This window comes from Excalfactoria chinensis, chromosome 14 (genome assembly GCF_039878825.1).
Source record: "Excalfactoria chinensis isolate bCotChi1 chromosome 14, bCotChi1.hap2, whole genome shotgun sequence".
NCBI classification, from domain to species: Eukaryota; Metazoa; Chordata; class Aves; order Galliformes; family Phasianidae; genus Excalfactoria; species Excalfactoria chinensis.
Genome location: NC_092838.1, coordinates 9,653,910 through 9,673,607, shown reverse-complemented (window position 1 = coordinate 9,673,607; position 19,698 = coordinate 9,653,910). Strand labels below are relative to the sequence as shown.

The window sequence follows — 19,698 nt, the reverse complement described above, 5'->3', positions numbered from 1 at the left end:
GCGTAACATCGCATAGCTATTGAGCTTGCCCACAAGAGCTTGCAGTTGCGTGGTGGTTCTGCAGTGGGTTGTGTTTTAATGGCATGAAAAAATGCAGGTTTGCTCCTCTGTCGAGTAACAGAAAATTACAGTGTTCCTGTGCCATCCGTTCTAATAATGATCTCGGTTTCATAAGAGCCAATTTTACAACATAAATGAAATAGGCATATCTTTCATTTACACCGTATCAGTCCCTGAAAATACACCTTGCCTTAATGTATCTGTCTATAATTGATGTATTGCAAATGTTAAGCACCATCACATAATCAAAAGGCTTTGAGGTTAAAGCACTTCTCGCTGAACTGGGAGGTCTGGGTGCAATCCAGTGGCTGGAATTATTGCTAACTCTAGTCAAGATGCTATAATTTCCTTTTGAATAATATAGGAAGCCAGGTTGGCATAAAACTTCATGTTAGAACAGATCATACCGTAAGATAAACTCCCATTCATAAAGATTTCTCACTTTTGGCATAGAGAAATAAAATGTACAGGAGAGAAAAACCTAGGAGATGGACTCTGTAGAAGTCCAGCAGTCTAAACATATCTCTAATTACTGCAAATACAAGAAACCTGAACTTTTTTCATGTCTACCTGTATTTAATGCCTGTTTGTAGACAGTGCTTAGTGGTGAGTGTTAAGCTCTTTACAAACATTGTGTTTCTTACATGAACTGTTAAAAGAATGTGAAGTAAGCTGAAATGTAAAGGTGGTGAATAATAAATGCAAAAGAAGAAGACATTGTCTAGAGTGCATCTGAGTACTTTGGGACTAGGGATCCCAAAACAATCCCAAGCAGACAGGGAGATGGAACAGCATCACCTGGAAAGCCTTACCTGTTTCATCTCTGATTCCAGTTCCCTCTGCTCCTCCTGAGAACGTGTCTGCTGAAGCCGTGAGCTCAACCCAGATCCTTCTGACATGGTCTGCAGTCCCTGAGTCAGAGCAAAATGGTCTCATCCTGGGCTACAAGGTATACAGCTGGAGCTTCGTGTTCACTTTGTTATTAAAGCTCTACCTGGCTACGTTTTTCTATTTATTATTTATTGCTCACCTGAGGGATGTTAATATCATCCATAACTCAACAGGATGAGATATCAGAAGTGTGCTGGCTTCGGAAGGGTTGATTGCTGAATTTAATCTCATATCTCCTGAAAAGGAACATTTTAAATGCGTGCTCCTTTTTCAGATCTCGTGTAATAACTTTTTCTTTCTGTATTCATATGCATTTATTCCGCGTTATTCTGCAGATACTTTACAAAGCAAAAGATGTCGACTCTGAACCAAGGAGTCAAACAGTAAGAGGTAACCACACTCAGTCCTGCCTGCTGTCTGGCCTGCGCAAGTATGTGCTCTATGAGATCCGGGTGTTGGCCTTCACTCGCATTGGGGATGGAGTCTCCAGCTCTCCTGCTGTGATAGAAAGGACCAAGGATGATGGTAAGTGTATGGATTACCTGACGATAATGCCTTTTTCTTGTGGTGATGCAAGTGTAGAAAGGTCAAACTGAGGTTGTTGGGATTGTTATTTGACTTTGAACTTAGAGGAATTGATCCTTGCTCTGCATAACAGCATTGCTCCACTGGCCATGGGATAGAATTTGGCAGAAAACCAGTTGCCCATTTCCTCTTTTCCCTCAGTTGATGAAGAGGAAACAATTTAAAATTATTTGTCCTCTGAAGCTCGATGTAGAAAATTTCTACCAAAGACAATTTTTAGAGCCCAATTATAAATGCCAATTGATGTTCAATCGTGCTCTAAGCAAAAAGCAGAGCACTGCAATTGGAAGCAATAAACAAACCTGGGTCTGCTTGGGCTGAAGGAGAGACATGGAAATTGCAGCTTCAATAATCTGTTGGTTTTTTTTTCTAGAAGAATAAGGGCTGAGCCCAGAAGGGTTCATAGCAGCCCCTCTTGTAGCCCCTTCTAGTGCTTCCCATGAGCTCACAGAGTGCAGATTGTTGTGCTGAGAGACCCCGAGCAGCCCCTTCCTCACCCCAGTTCTGTTCATCTCTATGGGGTGAGAGCATCCCTGCTGATGGAGTTTGACAGAAATTTAATTCAGCTCTTAAAGTATTTCTGGCTTTGCTGATGCTAAAGTTGCTTTTAGTTTCATTGCCTTTTCACTATTAAATGATGGATAGCGTCTGTGTAAGAGGCTTCTGCTTATTAGTCCCAATGAATGAAAAATAGGAAAAAAAAAATACCTAAAAAAAAAAAAATCTCTTTTCTCATCAAAATGTTCCCAGTAGAAATGGAATAAAAATTGGTGTCTACAAGGAACTTCATTAAAGCTGTTTGGTTGGGCTGCAAACGCGTTCAGACGCTGGGCTTACCTTGGCATTTACTGCAGTGTTCAGGGCCACGATGGGGTGAAGCAGGGATAGGGGTGGGATTGAGTGGGGACAGAGCAGGAACAGTCGCTCCCAGGCATATTTGTAGCTGTTTTCTCAGCATTCAGCCTGTGTGGAGACTTTGAAAGGAAACAAAGATAAGTTAATATTAGCAGAACTCTGCAGGGAATGAAAGAGCAGTCACAGAATTGCACACATCAGACTATAATGTGAAATATTTAAAACTGTTTGTTTTAGATAACCCCATTATAGCAGTTCCCTCCTTAAGTGCCTGTTGACAAATGATACAAATTGTTCTTCCTTCTCCCTACTCCTGACATAAATATGTTGTGTCTCCTCTGGGCTCCGCTTAATTAAATGTATCATCAGGGGTGAGGCAGGTGGAATTTGTGCCGAAGGGGAAATTTTGGAGATGCAAATGTGTGAATTAACATCTCCTCACCTCTTAAAGCCAGGATGGCCATTGCAGCTGCCAGCTGTCTGCATCAGTGTGCATCGGGTTCGCTGCCTCAGACCTCTGTGTTTAGAATGCACGTGTAAAATCAGAAGGCAGTTCAAAGCCAGCACTGGGGCCACACAGAGGAGATATTATTCAATTCCAACACTTGTGGACCGAATTCCTCTGAATCCATGTGTTTTGCATTGCACATGGGTACTCCTAACCATCTATCTATTATTGGTGAGCTTGGCTGCCTTCTGTGGGGATTGGGAAACTTATAACCCTTCTGACATATTGTGCCTGTGGGCACCACCTCTGTCCCCCCTGCAGCCCCCGGGCCTCCCATCAGGCTGGTGTTCCCCGAGGTGAGGCTGACATCGGTGCGCATCGTCTGGCAGCCACCAGAGGAGCCCAACGGCATCATCCTGGGTAAGGAGTCAAGGGGGAGAGGGTGGGGAGCAGGGAAGCTGCTGCTGTTGGGTTTTCCTTCTGTTTGCACATTGGGTTAGAAACCACAACTAAGCAAATCAGTGGCTAAAGAGAGGAAAATAGGTCCTGTGGAGAGAAGGGAGGTTCTGCCAGGCTTCATGCTGTGTGTTTTCCCATGTCAGGATTACACTGCATTCCTGGCGCTGTGTTTGGATCCTCATCTGTCCGTCTATACTTGTATGTTGAGCTGCAGTAGGGCAAAGCGGGATTTTCCCTTCCTTTCCTTCCCTCCTCCTTGCCACACATCACCGACTTATCAGTTTCATGAGTGTTTCTATTTCATTGCTTCCTCCAGCCAGTACTGTCTGTCAGGTTGCAAGGAGTTAAATCACACTTGGCTTTTCATCAAAGGCAACGGGGGCAGCATGGCACGCCAGGAATTCAGGACAAACGTCCTTACCTTCCTGCTGTGATAACTCTTGGGTTGCCATTGCACCCAGAGCACACCAGCAGCTCCTTGTACATCTAAGGCACTGAAGGTTTTTACAATACAAGAATCTATTCATGCCTCTTAAGATAATGCATCTGATATTTACACAGCGATTCTGCCTGTGTTCTGTGCTGATTTGGAGCACACTATGTGGTAGTCTAAGCAGGTGAGCAAGGATTATCCCAATAAATGTCCCATTAGATAAAGGACTGGTCTGGTGCTGTGTGTAGCTTTTGAGTCAAGGGCCTTTGCTGAGGTGTGCAGTTCCTAAAAGTTCTTGTGGGTTAATCCTGGCACCTGGAGACACAAAGAAATCATCAGATGGGATCCAAAGGCACTCGAGGAAGCTTGGCTTCTGGCCTGCCTTGTTGGTTTGATTTGTTGCTTTTGTTTTAAGGAACTGTGTATCCTATAAACTTGCTCTCTGTAGAGGCTGGGATTTGAATCACGGGATGTGAAGGAGAAAAAAAAAACACTTGGTGAACATGTTGAGAAAGTACTAAAGATATTTAGCTGCCCCCCTCTGTTCCAATGTCTCATCTTGCTGCACTCGGTCAGCATCTTTTACTGGTGTTTCAAGTTTTGTGGAGTAAGAACTCTTCTATTCAGGCTCCTCACAGAGCCCTGTGCAATTCCTCCACTTCTTGTTCGATTGTGGTCAATGCCACAATGCTGATAAAATCATACAGATGCAGAGCTGGTAGAAGGGTATCTCTTAAAGAGTGCTCAGCATGGAGACTGCAGGCTCCTGTGACCTGAGCCGTCCATTCCCAGTCACACATCCCAGGGTGCTTGGCATTGCCTTGCCTTTTTTGCAGCACTGCTGTTGTAACTAAGTAAGTTTATGACCCGCTATTAATTCCTGCCTTTTTTCTGCAGTACAATTCCAGGTCAATCCTTCTTTTCCACGTACATTAAGCTTTTTATTTTCTGTAAGTGCAATGCTCTGCATGTATTTTTATTGAATTTCAGCTTTCTGATTCCAGACCAGTTCTCCTCATTATCAGAATCACTTTAAATTACCGTCTTGTCCTCCAAAGGGCTCAGAGCCGCTCCCAATTTGGTTTTAGTTTTGAAGTTTGCAAGCAGAATGGCAATTCCATCAACCGGGTCATTAATGAAAGTATTGAACAGAAACAGACTTGGGACTTGCTCTCGTGAGACCTTACTTAATATATCCTATCCATTTCTCAGCCAACTATTGCTAACAACATTTTGACTTTTTCTTTTAAGTGATTGCAGCAGAATGTGCCGTATTTTTCTTAAGTTCTGTTTCTCTAGCTTGTTTCTGACAGGGCTGCTTGGAACCATATTAAAGCCTTACTTAAAGTCAATGCGGATCATATCTACTCTTCCCACCTGGCCAATTACACTGTCAAAGCAGAAAACAGATTATTTGGTATTTATTATTTGTTCCAGACAAATACGTATTAGCTGTTCTCTGGCAATTTATTATCCCTGTGGATGGTTATATATTTACTCATATTTTTTCCAGGGTCTTTCTAAGTATTAAACTTTGGCTTGATATGTCCATAATTCCTTTGGTCTTTCTTCCTCCATTTTATGAGACAGAGCATTCAGTTTGCCCTTCGGTAACATTCTGAGATGTCACCTATCCTCAACAAGTTCTTGAATATAATCACTGATTATTCAGAGATGGCTCCTGCTAGTTATATAGCACTGCAGGGCAAATTTCATCAGGCCTTTCTGACTTGATTACATCTAGCTTAGCTAAATATTCGTTAACCTGTTCTGTATTCTAGCCTACATCCCTCCTTCTATTGTTGTCAGTTTTAATTTGTGTTAAGTATCTAGTTAATAATCAACGTTTTTTGTGTGAAAATGAAGCAACCGAGGTGTCTGCCTTGTGCTCTTCTGTGTCACTTGTCTTGTGCTCATCTTTTATTCCCAATAGTTGACCTCTCATTCTCTCTCTTGTGTTTCAAATATCTTTCTAAAACCTTTCACATTGCCTTTCCCCTTTAAGTTCGAACTCACCTGCGCTGTGGCTGTTCTGACTTTGTCCCTGTGTGCCGGTGCTGTCTATTTATACACCCCCTCAGCAGCCCATCCTGTTTCAACATTTAGTGCAATTCAGTTTTGAATTTGAAGGCATTAGTGAGGTCTGAATGCAAACATATCGGGCTCCTAACATCTTTTGTCTGCATTGGGATCGTTGTACCTTTATTTTTGTCCCTTTTAGAACTATCAGCTAACCTGAATTCCTTATTCCCATAGAATTCCTTCCCAGGGCACTCTATATACCAATTGCCCCTGTCCACCTCTTTGAGGTCCATTGTCTTCATTCAACAGCTCTCCCTCCTCTCTTTTTTCTTGATAGCAGAAAAATTGAGGCTCACGGAGGGAGCAGTTAACTGCCAATGTCAGAGAGAAACAGTAAAAATTACTCATGCTGAGTTATTTCTGTGATCTTTTTGAGGATGTGAGGAGTGCTTCAAAAATAGCTAAAAAACCAGCGTGGTGTTGTAACTAAAGGTTGCATGTTTACTTTCATTCTTGTGCACTTTTCAAACCTTAATGCTGCAATGAACTTCTGAAGCAACATTATAACCACCACAGCCAAGGTCAGTGAAGTAGAATTAGTGGAAAAAACAAGTCGACATAACTTTGCAGGCCACCCTGTTATTCACCAGTGGGGCTGCAAAGAGGAGAAATACTTTTTTTCTGCAAGAGCAACTTCTATTCCCAGCCTTTGAACTAATGTTCCTGCTCTGCTGGCTTTGTCCTCTGAGTATACAAGCACCTTTGCAGCTAACATTTTTGTAATCTACATCAAAACATGTTCTAGCATTTCAGAGGGAGATTAACAGGATGAAATACTGGCAGGCACCAAGAGGGAAAACTGCTTGTTTGTTTGTTTAAATATTTTACTGTGGAGGACTGCTAGATATCTCCACTTCTCCTTTTGGGAGTGTTGCAGTAACCAACTTGAGGCTTAACTCCATCTTCTTCTTGGCTCTCCATTCAGCAGCACCTAGCGTAGCTCCTTCAAACACTGTTAAAGGAAAACAGTGCATTAATGTGTGTATATGCAGTTCTATCAGTGAGCTTTGCCTGTACCAAGAGCTGAGCCACGCTTGCTGGTTAGTATTCCTCACGGTATCCTTGCTTTTAGCGTTTACCTGAAGCTTACTGCGAAAGAGTGTAAGAACTCCACTGAGAATTAGAACTGAAATTGGATGTAATCCATGTTTGCAAATGCACATTTTGATCCTGGGCTGCATTTGCACACCCGCTGGCCCTTAAACAGATAAGCAGTAAAATCAACAAACTGGATTGCTGCTCCGCTAGGCAGACCGTAACCTCCCGGTATCGTTTGGCTCTCCCTAAGTTCTGTGACAAATTAATAAGTGTTTGTATCTCTGCTGCACCGCGGCCTGCATGAGCGGGTGCTGTCAGTTCTGAAGGGCTTTGTATGGTGATGAGCTTGAAAGCTCTTCTATATTCATGGGGTGTTGCCATCTTCCTGCCTGTTTGCTTTGGGGAATCTGGTGGCTGCGTTAGTGACCTAACGTTTAACAGGCAGTTCAGGCTGTTGCCATTTACTAAGTTCAGAAAGCGTGGCTCATGAAACCGCTCGCAGTTGTGCGAAAAAAAAATATTCAAGGAGATGCTAATGCAAAAATAAGCCTTGTTTCAATGAATAAATAAACCACCAAGGAAATGCTCTTTCAAGGCTTTTTTATGCAGTTTGGCTGGTGATCAGCACAACTCCAAACGGCAAGAGATTTGGGACCCAGTGCTGCGTAGGGAAAAAAAGAATGAAGAAAAGAATGTGCATTCTTCTGACTGAGCATCCAGATAGTGAACTTTCTGTAAGATACTCCCACCCTGGAAAAGTTTGCTCTGATCTCTTCTTAAAGACTTTGCTTTCATTCGTAACCTTTGATATTGTTTTCATCTGATGCGTATGTGTCATCTTGTTGCTGTCATCAAGCAGGGGAAGAAAGCTTCATCCGTGCGGCAGACCTCAAGCATACATTCATTTGAACACTTTCCATTTATCTCTGTTGATCTGCCTCATTTGATTTCACCCAACATTTCCTATCTTCTCCTCTCTCTTGTTGCTGAAGATCATCAACCTCATAATAGCATCTTTTTCATCTTGTGTTAGTTCAAGCTATTATCCATACTGCTGTTTAAATACTGCATCTTCTGGGTCACTCTGAAGAAAAAGAGCAATGATGCTTATAGCAGAATGTCTCTTGGCTTCCCAATTGTCCAGCACTGGAAGGTGATGCAGGGGGTCACAAGTAAGATACTGAGTGCATCTCAGGGGTTCCTGGGCAGCAACAAGAGCTCAGATGCAGAGGTTGAACGTGCACCTTCAAGTCAGGTCAATGAGAGAAAATGTCACAAAGCTGCAGGCTATGGCCATGGAATCCATGGCTGTAAGTTGTTATAGAGGCACTGATAAGTGTGTGTTGCTTTACCTGATCCATGCATGTTTGTAATTGGCTTTCCAGCATGGGTACCACCATTTAGCAGTAAATAGTTCTCTTTCTATTCCCTCCTTGCGTTTTAGCTACACTTGATATTTTACAGTGGTTTAGAAAAGAGAGAAAATCGTTTGACAATGATATGTCCCAGATATCATACTTATCTTTTAATAACTAGATAAATCAAGTTTCCTATTCTTTTAATACTCTCTGTTTCCCTGCAGGTCTTATTCCTTACTTCTTATGTCCCTTTATCAAACTTCTTTAGCCATCTTAGTTGCTTCTTCCTTCATCTTCCCTGCTGCTGCAGAAATTGCCTCAGAGCTTTTCTTTTACTATTTTTTCCCCTTTATTGAGATCTTGCACCACTGTTCTCACTCCTGCATTCCACACATCTGTAAAAACAACAGAAAAAAAAGATCGTAATGTACCCGTTTATTCTCCCCACTGCTATCTGTCTTTCTGTGGACTTTCTGAGAAGATCAAAATACACATAGTATTAAAGATAAAGAAATATGGGGCCAGCAATGGGAGAGCTGGCACAGTGGGTAAAAGGAGGTCATTGGCAGTAGAACAGTGAGGTGTTCAAAGTGTAAGACCCCAGGGTTGTGATGACAGCTTAGCATGCTTCAGGAGCTCTGAAAATCAGGCTTTTTAACGTAGGAATGCAGTATTATGCACCCATGGAAATGCTGTTGGAATATACCCAGCGCACAGCTGGATACCAGGGGCAAAAACTAACCCTGACGTGCTGAAAGCTTTCCCTTCCTGATGTGGGATCTCAAACACAGGCAGCCACTGTGTGCTGGGGCACTGCCGTGAAGCAGCCTTGGGCTCAGCTGTACCCATAGCATGCTGGAACCCTGGTGCTCTGAGAGCCGGGTTGCTCATGGAAGTGGCTGTGCAATCAGGTTTGTTCCATGGATGCAGTTCCATGGTGTGCCCCACATCCCTTAGCAGCTGTAGAAAACAAACAAAAAAAAAAGGCAAAGAAATGCTGGGGCTTTGTCCGTAGCACCATGAGAATCAGCACACCAAAATTATAACCATCTGTATCCCAATTAAATTTCACTGCTTATGTACCATACAAGTATGGCATTCACTGGGGCATGTGAACTCTGTATCTTTTCTTTGAGCAGTTATGTGGCAACTGTTGCACATTCCCAGTGAAAAATAAATGTCATTGGTTTTGTCTGACAGCCACAGGTAAGATATACTATGCAGTTCCCATGCACCGACCTTTATGAATGAAGCACACCAGGTTTGGCTCTTGTTACAGTATTTGGTGGGAGTTCAAACGTTAGCTGGGATATTAATTTCAAGAGAAAGAGATGGTCTCAGGTGTCTGCAGGCCCCTTTGTCTTTTGGAAGACGAGCAGAGAGTTGGCAGCATCATGTCATGACTGTTTCGTTTTCATCTGCTCTGATTTGGATGTGTTGGCTGCCCTCTGCCCTGCGTCGCTTCATGAAGCGTTTAATCATACAATGCATTCAGCTTGGGCAATAAAACCCCACACCAGTCCCGTATTAATTGATTTTGGAAGTTAGCAGTTGGACTGAAAGTTACATGGAGCTCCAAAAGTGAGAGCCTGATTCGATTGCTGGGTGTACAGAACAGCTTTGAACATTTGGCAGACCCTCTTTGGGGGACAGTTGTTGCTAGTGGTGCGTGAGAGCTCTGGAAGCCTTCCTTTGCCTGGTTAGATCATTAATAATGTATGCTAAACCGTAAGCTCGTAATCATCAGGCAGGCAGGTTGGAGTGGGGCTATCATTTGCAGGCATCAACAGCATTGATTATTGAATGCAGGAGAATTTAAGTGGGACTGCACAGCTTGCAGGCTTCTTCCATGGGCTGCGGACAGGGACTGCAACAGTGCAGAACAGGAGGATGCTTTTATTGGCAGTCCTGGCATCCACCATGCAATTATGGGGGAGTGGGAGAGCTGAGAGAAAGGCAAATGCAAAAAGCAGGGGTGAGGGTTAAATTGAGCAGCATGAGGGCTGCACAGCTGGGGCAATCCAACTGCTCTGCAGCTGGGAAACTTCAAGCTCCAACCAGTGCTGTCACAGTGTGTAATGGACTCTGCACCTTTCCCTTTCCAAAGAGGTACCAGTATGCTCAGGAAAGATTGAATGTTTTTGTGTCTTGTTGGGATGAAGGATGGAAAGTGAGATCCGTTTTGCTGCAGCTAATATCCAGCAGACCCTTGTGTGCACCACAGTGTGTAATTTCCCCATAAGGTGCTGCGCCTGACTGCGAAGGGCTGGCATATAGCAGAGTTTTATAGCACTAAAGGAAGCAAATTACTTAGTTCTGGTCTCAGTTAAACAAGTAATTACAATAAGCTAATAGTTCTGGTGCTACAGCTAGAAAAATTCCTAACCTCTCTACTCTCTTCTGTCGGTGCCGTGATTGCAGGCTATCAGATTGCATATCGACTGGCCAGCAGCAGCCCCAACAAGTTCACAACAGTGGAGGTGGGCTCCACAGTCCGACAGTTCACTGCTACTGACCTCACCCCTGAGTCAGCTTACATCTTCCGGACATCTGCCAAGACCCGGCAGGGCTGGGGGGAGCCTCTGGAAGCTACAGTGATCACGACAGAGAAAAGAGGTAACACTTGCAGCCACGGGTTGGGGTGCTTTCCATTCCAGGCCTCTGAGTTTGTGCTGCATTCACAGGAATTTTAATTGCAGGCTGCAGCTTGTCCACCTCCTGCTTCTCACGCCATAACCCTGCCCTAAACCATAGCAACGTCATGATTTTGGAAACCTGGTGAGCAAGGCAGGCTTTTATGAAGGGCAGTTCTAACCAGACAGGCTGTTGGGGATTGATTTTTCCATCAGATGCCGTATTGGCCATATGCAGCCTCCTTCTGCAGTCAGAGATTTTTCTTGGCTTTTTTATTTTTTTCCCCCAGCTCTCTCATTTGCTAGAAGGGCTGCAATCTTAAGAATGTAAGTGACGGATGAATTGCGCTGATTAGGGAACACAAAACGAGAGCTGGAGATCTTGCAGAGTTTCTTAACGGGGCTCCTGACCCAATGTGTTAGCAATTCCTCTGGCCATTTATTGCTGTATATTTAAGCAGAATGTTTGTATCTGGGTTGTCTTGGATTTTTCTACTTCTGGCATCAGGCATAAAATTGTTGTTCACAGTCTGCATCCTCAAACAAATTCTGTTCTGTAGGGAGCCTACTTGAAGAAAGCAAGAGCTTGTATGTACTCGAATGAGTGTAGATGCTTAGATACCAAAAGTATCAAAATGTAAAAGACATATACAAGTTATTAAAGTATCTGGTCTGCATCACTGCATGTTTCCAGGGCTTTGGGTCAGTTCTCCAGTCTTAGAAGTGATCTCCAAACACATTTTCTGTTTGTGCATGAACACTTATTTCTCTTTTGGAGCCAAAAGAGGACATGTTAGCAACAAACAGGAGTTTCCTTAGGTCTTGAACCAGATACCATGTTCCAATGCAAAGCACTTATTATTTGGACTCTTGAGCTGACAGTTAAAGCTACCAGGGCAATGGTACCAGCATCACTCCCTTCTGCATCACTGCATTCTGTGCTGTGTGCCACTCTGACCCAAGGTGCTGCCTTTGTATTCATCTTCAGGAAAGCTTGACCCTCAAAAATGGTTTATAAAAAGCACCGTTCAGAGAGAAGCGCACCTCAGCAGACAGCCAGAACAAACCCCCATAGAGTTATTTCAGCTATGGTTGGGTTGTGCACATGAGCCTGGTCCTGGCTCTTGCCCAAGGCACTCACTGTAATACTTGAAATAACATTTAGTTTTTAAAATGGTGATTACTAAATGGTCTCTCATTTTAAATCTACACTTTACCAAATCATTTAATGCTAGAGCTAGGATCTCTCTTGCTATTAGCTCCCATCTCCCTTAATACTTACCTACAATATTGTAGGCATTGCCCTGATGTTCAGCCACCAACTGGGAAGACCAGTGGGGTGCATTTCTACCTTTGTCCTGTGTGATTGGTGCTAAAATTCCCACCAGCACAGCTCTCCAGGCCGTGTGCAGCCTTCCCAGTGCATAACAGTGCAGTCCTCAGAGAAAGAATCTCTGGAGCACAAAAAGTGCTTCTACTAAAGATACTGTCTATCAAGCAGATTTATCAGCTCAAGGTTTCTTCCACCCCTGTCTGATTGTTGTCAAAGTGGAAGTTTAAAGTCCAGAATGTGCAAGTTCCAGAAAAAAAACCACCACCGTGCCCAATAAAAGTAAACACTTAAAGCTCAGAGCCTCTCCTTTTCAATAAGATGTGCTCAGATTTCCCAGGCTGTTGCTGGGTACACAATGGCTCAAGGCAGAACTCCCAGCTCCACTGCAGGAACAACGATCCCTTGCTGCTATCAGTGCTTTAGGGTTATCTTGAATAGGCAAGTCTTGACATAAAGTGAACTCTTTCTCTTTTTGATGGATGGCTCTACTGTTGTCTGTGTGTGTGCTATGGAACTGAGTCCCAATGCACTGAGAGTTAACTGTGGTGATCCCGTACATAAAGTATAGAGAGAAGAATATGCAATCTTATATCAACACCATTGGTATTCTGGGCTGATAAAGAAATTTATCCAGTGCAACTATTCTGGTAACAAGTAAATAAACAAACAAGCCTGGAACTTGTATGCATAACAATAAATATTCTAGAGCAAGAAGATATTTACTTTCCATTAATAGAAAAGCATTTAGTGTCCTTATTGTCCTTGATACTGAGGTAAGCAGGCATAAAAATTCTATTGAAAATCACTGAAATTGGTCCCTCATTTGTGTCCTTTAATTCCCCGGGTACTGCCTATATAGATATCTTTGCATTTTGCAGTGATTCCTTTGATTTACAGATCCCAAGCTGTATGGCAGCTGCATTCTCCAGAGCTGCTTCTGTAGTGCTCTGGGTCTACAGAATGGAACAGTACCCTTCAGAATAGTCAGCACCAGGGATCCAGGCAGAGCGGAGCCACAAGATGTAAATGTAGCAAGAAATTAAACGGACTCCATTGAGTCATATGGCCCAGCCTTACATTCCTGCACAAACAGCTCACCTGAGCATTTGCTCATGGCTAAACTCCCATAAATAAACTCTTCACACTAATGGCTTTGTACGTACAGTCAGGAAGTATATCTTGCAACACAGGAGATTTTAAGATCTCCCGTTGGCAGCAGAAGGAAACCCAATCACTGGAGACCAACGGCAAGATCTGACCTGCCCAAAACTGCACAGTGCTTAAAGCTTATCAGCAGTATTAAATCCCCACATGACACTCGCTTCCTCTGATAAAATAACCCCAAATACCTGTCTCAGCCTGTCAGTGTAAGGTGTTGACCTTTTGCATTGTGCTCTGGATCACAGGCTGCTGGCACCGAGGAATTCCTGCAGCTAATAGCTTGCAGATCTTTTGGCACTGATGTCAGCAAGAGCATTCTGCAGAGAGATGCCAAAACATACAGGAAATGTTCTGGGGGATGGCAGGGAAACAAAGCTCTCGCCGTACAGAGCTGGGAGGAATCATGCAGTCAGGGGTGTGCTTGTATGGAAACGAGTGCTGATGAAGTTGAATTGAATTGCTTCTCAAAAGCAAGTCACTGTGGTGTCTCCAATCAATTTCTGCTTTATTACATGCCACACATTTTAATCAGAATCAATAATCTTCATGATAAACAATTAAACAATTATTCCTCACTCTATAGAGTTTCTCTATTGAAATCAATGGAGTGCAGAGCCACAGTGATGGGAAAGGGGATCTATATGGAAGCAGTGGGGCTGGTATGCTCACACCTGCATTACCATTCCCTGCCTTATCTGAAAGGAGTGCTGTTAATTGCTCTGGAAAGATCTCCTTCAGCGTTGGCACTGCCTGGTTTGACATTGCAGGTTCAAGGGCAGCAAGTAGGAAGGGAAGCAGAGGAGATGTCTGTAAGAACACTAAGGAGGTACTCGAGCTCCAGTTCTGCCTCGTCCCCAAAGTGTGGTGGGAAGCAGCAGCAGCAGGAATTGCTGATGGTCCCTGATCCTTGTCAGAGATTTGGTGCAGGATTTTGGGATGGGCCATAAGTTGTGCATTTGAACGCTGCCACACACCAGCCTGTTCCAGCCCATTCCATTCACTTCCTCATGCCCTGACAAGGGAGCAGCTGGTGGAAGAGGATGCCACATGGCACACGGCACACAGTCCCCTGGTACCCAGCAGTAAGCAGGGGTTAAAAAGTGAACCAGTTTACAGGCAAATTCTGCCAAGGAGCAGTTGCAGCTGGAAGCACACCTGGGTTTCATTAAAGACTTCTCTGGTTTGCTTGGCTGATGATCCTAACAGCTCTTCTCAACCTGCCAGGTTAAGATCCTTGCAAACTTGAAATCTGCTGGTAGAAGGGTGTAGGTTCAGTGATGACCTTTTACATGGGAAGGTAAGAATCAGTTTTACTGCTCATCTTTGCAGCAGAAGGTAAAGGAATGGAGATGGCTTTTATACTTCATGGGACAAATCCAAAAGTTTAATCTCCTGTGGCATTACCGCTGTGAAAATCCAATTATTCTGTCACGTTTTATATTAACTTGAATAGGCTCTCAAGGCAGTAATGCACTATGGTTCAATTGCAGAGCGCCCGGCCCCTCCCCAGCAGCTGACCACCCCCCAGTCCGACGTGTCATCACGGAGCCTGCAGTTGCATTGGGTCCCTGGAAGTGATGGATCATCACCCATACGATATTTTACAGTCCAAGTGCGAGAGCTGCCCAACGGAGACTGGCAAACCTACTCCTCTTCCATCAGCCACGAGGCAACGTCCTGCGTTATTGAGAGGTACCGTATGATCCCAGCCTAGCATAGAAATTCCCACACGCTTAGGGCAGATAGGAAGCCAAAGCAAACATCACTCAGGCTCAGTCTTCCAGGGGGAGGCAGGTTAAGGGAGCGTCACTGATTCCATTTTGGAGCTGGTGTTACGAACAGCAGTTGAGAGATCCACAGAAGGTCATGCAATAAATCTAATGACAGCTGAATTGCAATGCATCTTTCTGAGGCCCTTCCTGAAGGCTCTGCATGGAAGATAACACTACTCAGGTTAAACCAAATGTAACTACGCTGTACTCTGCGAAACGCAGCTAGTGAAAAATCCTTTCAGTAGTGGCTGATGCTAAAATCCACTCTCGGTGCTGCATTGCAATTATCTCCATATAAGCTTTTCCAGATGAAATAAGAAACATTTTTATCTGTACTTTCAACACCGAAGTTTGTAGATAGCATCAGTATTTCTAAACTTTGTTATTCAGACTTCATTATCTCCTCAGCAATGCTGTTGTAATTAAAGTCCTTGTAACATCCACAAAAGCAATTGAGTGTCTATGAGGAGGTCCTTGTTTTGCTGTCCATTTACTGTATTGACCAGCTAGTACAAATCAGATTATCTCTAAAAGGCCATGAGCTTTTGCAGAATATACTATTCAAGGCATTCGGATTCAGATTTCTCTTCTCTGTTATAAAAACATCAGTGGCTGTGACATATGGCTGCTCTCTGCTCATGTGCCAAAAGATACGGATACATTGGGATCGTTTGGTCTGACTGTGCAGAAAAAAATGAAAACTTGACAATTGTATTATAAACATAAACCTGATTCATTAACCCTGCAAGTATTATATCCTCCCTGAATTATACCCAGTATTTTCCAGTCAGAACCTCTAAAATCAAGGAGACCAGTCAAGTCCTTTAGGCTTGAGGTTGGCATTACTGAGAAGATCTCTATTTCCAGAAAGATGATCCAAGTTATTGAAGTTGCTGTCCATAAGTAACGGTGTCCTAATAGGGTGGCACTGCTGAAAGTGTTCCTCTCCCCTTGTGGCTAAAAGCATTTTCCCCTGAATATCCAGGAAAGTACTCTGTTTGTGATGCTAGAGTGCTGCCCATCAGAATGCATTATCCCTCGATATTTAATCATTCCTTACAAGTAGCTTTACTTGGGTTGTAGTCAATGTTACATCTGCCAGCTGGTGGCTAGACACTTCCAATTAATCAGATAAATCCCCCATAACTTACAGCTCTGCATTTCTAGTCTCTGCCTGTGAACTAAAGGCAGCCTCCCCCGCACAGCCCTGCCAAGCCACACCAGAAGGATCTCTGCTGAGGTTATGTCAGCTGGAAATCACTCTTTGCATATCTTAAAGCACTGCATCGATAAAAAGAGCTGCAGGGAACCTGTTGTTACTGACTTTATTAAATAATCCAGGTAATAACATTAATTTAAGATTCAGGAGGAATAAAATGCACTGATCATACAGCATGCTCCAAAGGATTAGTCAGAAGGCAGCGGTGTGAATTCTGGAGCCTGCTGCATCCTGACTCACCGCTGGCCTGGCCACATCACCAACCTCCTCCGTGCTTATCCTCCTGCTCTGTGCAGCAGGGATGTTTGGAGCATGTCTCTGGCAAAGCTTCTGCTTTGCCATGAAAGTGTTTTTGCATCCCCATGCAGCACAGCAGTCAGAGGTTGCTCTATGGGCTGCACTTTGCTGGCTGTTTTTTTGGATTCAGTCGTAGAACCTTAGATGGTTGGGTGGGAAGGGGTCTTAAAGATCAGAGAATCCCTGAATGGCTGGAGTGGAAAGGACCTCATAGCCCCACAACCCTACCCCCGTGTGGGCTGACTGTCCCCCACCAGGCTGCCCAGGGCCCATCCACTGCCTCAGACACCTCCAAGGATGGGCTACCCACAGCTCTGGGCAGCAGTACCAGCACCTCACCACCCTCTGAGTAAATCATTTCCCCCCTCACATCTGATCTAAATCTCCCCTTTTCTAGTTTTAAACAATTCCACCTTGTTCTATCAATCTGATGCTGATGGCAGTGAAGGTGCAATAGGCACCAACCACTTCATGGTGAACTTTGGGCAGGCCGCAAAGAAAAGGTGATGTTGGGAAAAGAAGCTGCTCCAATGGCTCCTTTTGCCAGTGGGCAGGCTCCCCATATGTAGAGGTGGAGGCTCATTAGGAAGCAGTTTATTTCAGCGCTTGGCCTCACTCTTCCATCCCACAGCTTGAACCCGTTCACCTCTTACAAGCTGCGTGTGAAAGCAACCAACGACATCGGGGACAGTGACTTCAGTGCCGAGACAGAGGCGGTGACAACGCTGCAGGATGGTGAGCGTGGGGTGGGGATACTGCCATGAGATGGGCTCTCAGATGTGCCCCTGGATCCACTGCAATGTGTTTTCTGCTGTGACCAGAGTAAAAATCTAACGTCAAGTGCGGGTTTGTTCCTAGGAGATTGATAACAGGTAGTAACGAGATAGGGTTGAATTAATAGCAGGCAGCCTTAAGTGTCCTGCTGTGCACTCTGAATGAATCATACTTTCAGGAGTCTCCAAATGGAATTAAACTCCGTTTGATTGGCTTCCAAACTCTGCACTAACCATTATCTTTGCAGAAATTGAATAATTTACAAGAGATCATTAAAAATAAATGTAGTACCATGCATACATTTGAAGAAGTTTCTTCAATTGTTTTCACTCACAATCCACGTCAGTCTGCAATACGGCAAAATTGCTGAGGTATAAGTAAGAAAGAGCACCAGGCTCCTGGAAACATGAGCATTTAATCCCACAGATCAGGACTAATAAACTGTGAATGACATTGACAAGGCTTTTATTTTTAGCCTTAGAGATCAGCTTCTAATTCCTTGATTGTAGAAAGGCACTGCTTGAATGCAAAAGTAGCTCCAATGTCTTGAATGGGACTACCAGAGGGAAAGAGAACTCTGCAAAGTGTGACAAAGGATCCGTATTTACCCTTGGACTGGGAAATGGGGTAATACTGAGATACACGTCTATATACCGTGCTCAGAATTAGTGTTTAATACGGCACAAGGAGTGACCGGTGGTTCTGAGGTATGAAAATAGGAAAGAATTTCACCAAAGAATGGTTAAAGAATGTGATCTTGAAATTATGATGCCAGAGGGGCAGAGCTCAGAGTCTCCTGGTTTAAACAAGACCATGCATTGTGCTTGAAGAAAAGGTGTGCCTAACAGCCTCCTAAAGGCATCTCAGCTCTCCAGCTTCCCAAACAATAGGTGCTGTGTGGTGCAGGCTGTAACCTGTACTGTTGAGGCAATACTGACTCACTGTTTTGGAATTGAAAATTTCATTTTCAGTTCACTTTGAATTTAGCTGCAGTGAATCCAGAGTTGTGCTTGGCCTCCTCACAATGCAAGAGGGAAACCCTGTGAAAGCTTCTCACCTCCTTAACAAACTGTGAACATTTATTCTGCTGAGCAAACCTGGAGCTGCCACCAGAGCATTGCACTGCAGAGGGCTGTCAGCTCCTGATAAGCATTCCCTTCTTTGTACTTGAGCTGCTGGAGAGTGTGCAGATGTCTTACAGGCCATAAGCACAGGAATGGGTTAATGCATGGTAAATCAAGTTGTCCTGATCGAAATAATCTGTGAATACATGACAGACTCCCAAAAGCAGTGGGCTTGCCCCAACTGTGCCACAAATGCCATGGAAAATTTGGGAGCAATTTGCTCACACTTTGCAGCACACATTCAGCTGGTTTAACTTCCTTGTGAATTTGTATCCTACTGCTTATGAGCGGCTGCCATTATCAGCTTTCTCCAGGTTTATGCCCTGAGCTTTTCTCACATTCCTCCTCAAGTTGCCAAGGCCACAGAGCAGGGATGGGTGAGAAGCTGCTGGCTTCTGCTTGGGTTGCAACTTTCAGATTGCTGGCACTGCTTTTGAGACCCACCATGTAGAAACTGGGATGGAAGATTTTGGTGAATGAATTTCCCGTTTCTCTCCTGTTGTCTAACTTTGGTTTGTTTACTTGTTTTCCTCCATCAGTTCCGGATGAGCCTCCTGGTTCTGTTCTGGTCACTCCCCACACCACTTCATCTGTCCTTGTGCAGTGGCAGGTAGGTAAAATACAAAAGCGTGATGTTTCTCATTGGCATTGACTTGTTGACCTTTGTGGTTCATTGCAGAGGCTTTTGTGAGCTAAAGGGAGTGTAGTAAAGTTGAAGGACTGCCATTACTTCCTTGTTTTCCTGATCTGCACATTTATTTCAGTGATAGAAATTTCTGGTTGTTGCCTTTGCTTTGTACCCCACGAGGGAAAGCTTGAGAGGGAACAGTTCCTGCCAAGATGACTGAGTTTACAGCTTGTACAGATTCACCTGTCCTCTTATTGATATCAATAGAGGTGCATCATTACACTGAGAGCATTTGCTGGTGTGTAAGATTGGCAGAGATCAGGTAATCAAAAGCTCAGTTGTTCACATTGCGCATTGCCTCCTTCAGCTGGCAAAGTAATCAGAGGTGTACACTGTGCCCGAGATCCTGCTCATACCTTTGAGGAGCTCCACATGCTCTCTTGTTCTCTTTTGAGGGCTAAAAAACTAAGATTTCTTCAGAGAAAAGAAAAGCAAGTTTCAGCTCTCTGTAATATCTCCGAGTTGGATATGAAAGTATTCGTGCCGAG

The 19,698-nt window shown here is 44.0% G+C and overlaps 1 protein-coding gene across 4 annotated transcripts in view; it reads left to right on the top strand.

Moving 5' to 3' along the window:
• Positions 1-19,698, top strand: part of SDK1 (sidekick cell adhesion molecule 1) — a 360,337-nt gene that overhangs the window by 287,094 nt on the left and 53,545 nt on the right. For all 4 annotated transcript variants that reach the window (XM_072349300.1, XM_072349298.1, XM_072349299.1 and 1 more), the window contains 7 exons: positions 894-1,009; positions 1,287-1,476; positions 3,161-3,259; positions 10,631-10,825; positions 14,827-15,028; positions 17,256-17,359; positions 19,062-19,132. In XM_072349300.1, coding sequence (XP_072205401.1) covers positions 894-1,009; positions 1,287-1,476; positions 3,161-3,259; positions 10,631-10,825; positions 14,827-15,028; positions 17,256-17,359; positions 19,062-19,132 — 977 coding nt within the window. The remainder of the gene's footprint in view (positions 1-893; positions 1,010-1,286; positions 1,477-3,160; positions 3,260-10,630; positions 10,826-14,826; positions 15,029-17,255; positions 17,360-19,061; positions 19,133-19,698) is intronic.